The sequence below is a fragment of the Trachymyrmex cornetzi genome, unplaced genomic scaffold, assembly GCF_001594075.2.
Source record: "Trachymyrmex cornetzi isolate Tcor2-1 unplaced genomic scaffold, Tcor1.1 scaffold223, whole genome shotgun sequence".
Classification (NCBI taxonomy): Eukaryota; Metazoa; Arthropoda; class Insecta; order Hymenoptera; family Formicidae; genus Trachymyrmex; species Trachymyrmex cornetzi.
Window position 1 is genome coordinate 1,405,227 of NW_017296881.1, and position 6,804 is coordinate 1,412,030.

The 6,804-nt window shown below is 32.6% G+C and overlaps 1 protein-coding gene across 1 annotated transcript; it reads right to left on the reverse strand.

Annotated features, from left to right (window-relative positions):
• Positions 1 to 1,195: 1,195 nt before the first annotated feature.
• On the reverse strand, positions 1,196 to 3,245 carry jhamt (juvenile hormone acid methyltransferase). Its single transcript, XM_018506080.1, has 6 exons — positions 3,180 to 3,245; positions 2,325 to 2,518; positions 2,095 to 2,266; positions 1,774 to 1,906; positions 1,542 to 1,692; positions 1,196 to 1,392 (listed from the first exon to the last, which is right to left on the reverse strand). The coding sequence occupies exons 2-6, from the start codon at positions 2,512 to 2,514 to the stop codon at positions 1,196 to 1,198; spliced, it is 843 nt and encodes a 280-aa protein (XP_018361582.1). The 5' UTR covers positions 2,515 to 2,518; positions 3,180 to 3,245.
• Between the last annotated feature and the right edge of the window lie 3,559 nt (positions 3,246 to 6,804).

Here is a 6,804-nt window from a genome sequence, read left to right on the forward strand (position 1 = left end):
TTTATAAAATATGATTACATCATTATTTTGTCAACGTCAGATGAGATAAATACAATTAAATTGAAAAACTTTTAAAGACTAAGGCCCAGTTCCATAACTGGCGGTTAATTCATAACCAAGGTTCAACTTATTCATTGACTCTTTCCAATTTCAGAATTGGAAAAAGATGATAAACAAGTTGAACGTCAGTTAAGAGTTAAGAATGAAACTGGGTCTAAAAATATCAGGAAAATAGAAGGGCAAATTTAAAACCTCGACATATGTAATAATCGTTTAAAGATGTTACATTCTTAGACATTGCTATGAAATATAAATCTAATTATAGTAGAGGAAAGCCCTCTATTATGAGATAGGCGCCTAATATGAGATAGCGGCATTTCTGCCAAACTAATAAACGCTATCTATTGGTTCCACTATGAATTTATTGCTCTTGGATTGAAAACTATTTAGTAAAAATTTCATTATTAGATCATGCCTGTAGTCATTGTAAAAAAAGATTTTAGAATTTGGATATCTTCTTTGAGATGAGCTTTTAAATCTTATTTATTATTTAATAAATAAATATTTGGCAATAAATTCTTCATGTAGTGATAGAGTAAGGTCGTACTAATAGAAAAATATGTTGAATTGTTTAATTACAGAAGTTAGATTTGATGATCATAAAACCATAAGGCGTGGAAATCGTAATATGAGATACCCACGCACGCTGGCTGTGTTTGCATTTTAGAAACATGAAATAAAATTTTTTAATTGCAATACTGATATATTTTGCGTTTTACTATCGATTTCTCGGGGCATCTCATATTAGGAGCACAATTTTTTGACCTTGTAGTTTGCTCACTTTTTACATTTCTTTAATTAAAAAAAAGAATGGAATTTGAATTAAATTTTATATAACGTTATCTTAAAGCTTATTAAATTCCCTTCAAAATGACCTATTATTTTTTTAAATTCTACATAGACTTCTAGCATTTATCCAAAATGAACACGGTATCTCATAATATAGGGGCCTTTCCTCTAATAATACATTATTTTACATAATGATTGAATTTTATTAGAATGATTAAAATTTATTGTTTTTAATCTTGCGTCACGTATGGTCTAAAAATAATTTAAAAATAATCTAAAAATAATCTAAAAATGATCTAAAAATAATCTAAAAATATACACATTTTATAAATAATTAAAAAAATTTTCAAATAGCTGATGGTGGTTTTTGTACGTATGCTATTAGCAGGTAATATGGTAATATTAAGTATTCTTGGCTGTTTTTGCTTTTAAGCGGAATCAGAGCATTATGGATCATGATTTCGTTTAGCAAGTTGTCTATAAATTCACCTTTCATATCATCGGGGATCCGTTTGATGAAAGGATTAACAGCGTACACGTGGTCTGCAAAAATACAAATATGATTTTACTTTATATAAACAAAGTGACAAACATTCTTATTTAGTTGCGACGATTAATTTTTATTACAATGCTTTAATTTATTCTTATACGTGTAGACAGATAATAATTTGTCTTGTTATTTAATATCTTACTTTTGAGGCTTTGTTTGCTATAGTGATAACTTTTCTCCCTTTTGCTGCAGTGCAGAATTTCAAAACCGACGTCCCCGAGCATTTTTCGCAAACTCGCTCTGATATCTTTGCACATTCTTCGTTGGAAATACGGCACGTAACGACGTGCATCCTTAAAGAAGAGGATACAGGCATTTGAATTTAATGTTAACATTATCGTTAAATGTGTTCTATTTATTTTAATTATTTATGCCTGGAGATAAGATTGGTATCGTGGACACTGCTTGAGATGTAGGTATGCCTCGAATCCAGAATGATATCCAATAAACATCATAAGCGCTTTTCCATTTGGTCGCAGTAACTTGTAAATATTCTCTAAAGCGCGCCTGAAAATTTAGCAACTTAATTTAAAAAATCAAGATATTTTCTTAATGTTGATTAGTACTCATTAATACAACATAGATAAATATTCTCGCATAATTTTCTTCTAATAATACAAAATTAATTAAAGAAATTGTTTTATTTACAAAAGCTTTTTTTTTTTAAATGTTACCCAAGAAAGTAACTAAAATACCATATATCGTTACACCAATGCAGACAATAGAAAGACACGACATTGTCATATTGCTCGATTTGGTCACTTGGCAATTCCGATGTTTCGATGTCCAGAATATCGAAGGACAATCGTTTTTCGTCACTATATTTCTGATTGGCGTAATTCACCATTGTTTCGGATACATCTACGCCTACGAGATGATTCTTTGTTAAAAGAAACTGCATACCGCCAAATTTTCATTTACTTACCTACTACCTCCGCATCGTGTGGCAAGGTCGGAAGTAACAGCTCCTTAGTAATGTTACCTGGGCCAGAACCGATATCCAAACATTTTCCACGCATGTTTGATAGTTCACAATTAAATTCATCTATGATGTCCTGAACGTCACGATGTTGCATGTTACTTCCGCTGTCAACATATTCTTCGGGCGTCTCCATGATTTGCGATGTAATCTTCAATTGGTACACCCTCTGTTAAACGTTATAGCGTTCCAACGTTAAAACGTACTGAGTACTTTTGTATTTGTACGATTCTTATATAAACAATCTGGTATCACACACTGGTTCAACCATGTTTAGGATCGTGACCTTCAGTTATAAGAAATCGACATGAGAAAGAGAGAGAGAGATTACACTGTTTACAAGTGATGTCAAGAACATTTGTCTCTCTCAATTCAAAACACACGAAGAAACAGAATATGTGATTATTATGTATAAGGCATTAAAGTCTTTTAGATTTTATTATAAGTTTTCATTAAAAATTATAGAATGAGAAATCTTTGAAATCTTAAAATACTTTAAATTTTATATACATAAAGAATTCTAACAAAGATGTATAAACTTTCTTGACACTTTTAAAAAGTGTCCTAATTATATAAAACACATAAAAATTTTTTAAAAGTTACAAAATTATTCACAAATTTAGAAAAATTTTTTTTAATTCTAAGAAAAACTTTCACCAAGTGTGACATTATATTATTTACAAATCGATGTTAGAAACTTTTGTTTACATCGATTCGTAAGCATATAAAAAAAAAGGAAATGTAATTATTATATACGCATAAGCACATACAACTATACTAAAGCTAATATTTGATCTTACGACCGAGTCCTCTTCGTGTTAGAAGTAATTCAAGGCTGATATATGCGATAGCTCACAATACTGGGTCCGCTCCTCTACTGGTGACTTTTTAACTTCGTCTTTGGTATTTATATTCGGCGACTCGTACAAATGACTTGCTCTTCCACCGTTCTCCCATTTTCTCCCATTCTCGTCTCCCTACCAACCTATCCTATTCTTTGTCGTCTACTGTGCCTACCCCAACATCCAAATTCTTTTTGGGGCCACGCTACTATTATTATTTCACTTAAAGGAAATTGAATTATCTAAATGGCCGGATACACACAGATTGTATACACAGACTGTGTGTATCCGGTCATTTAGTCGTGGTCTACTGCGTTGCATAGGTCACACTTGATATTAGGTAATATTAATAAATGGATGCTAGAAAGGGAATCAGGATGCACTGAAAAAAATAACTTATTAAAAATAGAAGAAGAAAATTGCATTAAATAATATAAGAAAAAAGGCACAAATAATTTATAAAATTAAAAATAAATATAGGGCTACGAGCCAAGCTAGATCTTAATGCTGTGCTAATTAAAAAAACAAAAGTTTATTACAACAAACGTTTCGAGATATGTAAAACGTGTAAAAATAAATGCTCCATTATTCGGAAAAGAACTTGACATTGTAAAAACATTACGCCACTTGGTGGCCACCGTTTAATGGTAACCGTTGATGACCACCAAGCGGCGTAATGTTTTTACAATGTCAAGTTCTTTTCCGAATAATGGAGCATTTATTTTTACACGTTTTTATATTTAAGAAGGCTCGCAATCATACATAACTTTTGTAGGACATACACAATGAGGATTATATAATATTACAATTACTGTCCTAATCATATTACACGTTTTGTCACATTATTGTCGTTTAAATGAATTAATTTCAAATTGTATCTAGTATAAACATTGAGAATGACCCAATTGGGGTCGAAACGTTTGTTGTAATAAACTTTTATTTTTTTAATTAACACAGCATTAAGAACTAGCTTGGCTAGTAGCCTTATATATTTATTAAAAAATTTTTATTACTTCAACTTGTATGCTATATATTTATTTTTAAAATTTTATTACTTCAACTTGTATGCTAAGAAGAAACTTTATTACAATTTTTCTTAAACAAACATATCTATCCGCCCTTCAATTTATTAAAAATATAATTCAATATAACAGCTAGATTGAGAAAGAAATATTTATTAAAATTTGTAAAATACAATAAAAAGCCAAAGAAATCATCTATACAATGATCTGATAATCAATGTGGAGTATAGAATAAGAAACATATGGCACGACTTTTTGCACGAATTTAGACAGAGCTTAGGACCATGTTATATTTTAGGGTATAAGACTTTTAGAACAGAAGAAATCTATTAGTTATTTTTAGATTTGCAGCTGCTGAGCTCTCTATCTCCGATTCTTTAAAAGAATCTTCCAACATCTTACGAACAGCATCATTTTCATTAAATTTTTGCACGCTATTACCGAAGTTATTATATACATTCTAGTGTGAAGAACATACTTAAAATCTTCTCTTCTGTGTGCGCAAATGATCCTTTCTTGTTTCTGCTTTCGCTTAATTTGTACTTTTTGTTACGCCGTTTACGCTTAATTAGTCAACCTTTAACGAAGTCAGAAGTGCGGCGTAAGTCTAAATCTAATATAAAGTACATGCGGAAAAGAGGCGTCGGGAAGAGTGTGAAAGGACGAATTTTACCGTGCTCGGCGAAAGAGCTTATCGCTAATAATCCGTGGTTCGATCGGGACCGCGAGAGTCTTTCCTGATATCCCCAACAATCCTGGAGCCCTTGAACCAAGTCTTATCTTACGGTAACATGTATTTGCCTTTTGGACAACGCCGTGTATTTGCATATGCGCGAGCACACTCCATACACGCTCATGAATAATATGCACGGCGTGTTCCTAATCAAACACTCGTATTTCACTGCGAAGGATTCTTCGCTTTTTTTCTTATCCAAATGGCCCTTAAATTGTACTTTAAATACACTTGACTACCAAAAGAGCTTTGGTCGCATATCAGATTACCTGCTTTATCTCACTTACAGAATTGACGATACAATTTCGATTAAGACTTCTGATACATGTTCTGTCAATCATTTTTCTGTCAATGTATAAATTAGCTTTAATCTTGGCATATATAATCCAAAAAACACACCAAGTTAAGAGAAAATCAAAATGATTTTTTTTTTACATTATACAACAAAAGTCAAAATGATGATTCTTTTGTTACAAAATTGAACTGTTTATTAACTTTAAGAATCAAAATAAAGTCATTTCGATTTTTGTGTGTTCCTTGAGAACTTGCTTTTATCCTTTTTTCTAATTGCCAATCAGAATTAAAAAAAGATAAATAATAAGATAAATAGTAAGATAAAAGAAATTAAAGTTAATCATCGATAGAAATTATTGGTAGAAATGAGCATCGATTTCTGTATATATTACATCGACTATCTTCTGTATATATTATATCGACTATCTTGCATACTTCACAAATTTTCCCTAACAATTGACGCAATAAGACGTAACGCATCTCGAGTCTCGTTACGTTGCGTAACGTTGCGTCTCGTATACTTCAGCTACCATAAATTAGTTTGACGACGCTTGTACAGAAAATATTTATGAAACTCGGCGGGTTGACCCGCTCTTCTCTGACGCCATGGTTCTCCCTCTCCTTCTCTCTCATTTCCCTTCGTTGTCTATCTCCATTTTCCTTGCGCTCTGCGCAAGGTAATGCAATATTCACTCGCGTCTCTTTCAAAGGAAGATAACAAAAGGTCGCGTAGCGTTCGCGTTCACGCACCACCATCCGGAGTTTATAGAAGCTCGGAAGCAGAAGACCTGCAAGGAAACGGAGTGGGAGATAGAAAGATACGTCTCTGGGTCCAGCCGGAACCAGCAGTCCGCTGTTGCCGTCACGTGTCATTTTCGCGCCCGATCAGATTAGCTGCCACCTACGCACTACCTCCTTGCTGTAAATTTTTTAACGACGACCAAGTTGATAGCGCTTGCCTTTTTATAATAGAGTGAAATTACGTCGTCGCTTTCTTTTACTACTTGCTGTCTTCAGCTCGTCCTCGAGTTGCTCGATCGCTGCATAATAACGTAATCAAAGAGAACCTCTAGAAAAATAGTAGAATAACAGGATAAAATGCAATGAAGGGTCGAATCAACTCGCGCGGTTATTGTTGCAACTTAATTTAACGTGTATATCTTCGTGAGTATAAATTTCGCGAGTGCAACATTTCTAATGCCTTCAAAATCTGATAGTGAATTCAATTGAACGCATTAGTGCGCACTAGTGCATATTAATGCCATTATACGCTGATTTAATCTAAGTGTAAAAGTGAAATGCAATATTTTGAATTATAAAATACATATTTTACTTAACAGTACAATAAAATTTCCAGTACTGGATTTCACGGTTTTTAATCCATTTCTCTATTATATTTATATTAAACACGTCTTTTACAGCAATTTGTGTACGATGGCTTTAATATGCACCAGTACGTACTGAGTAAACCCAATCGAATTTGATATTAGCTCGCAAGATTTCACGACGGCGAGTGTGTTCCCCGGAAATGGAAG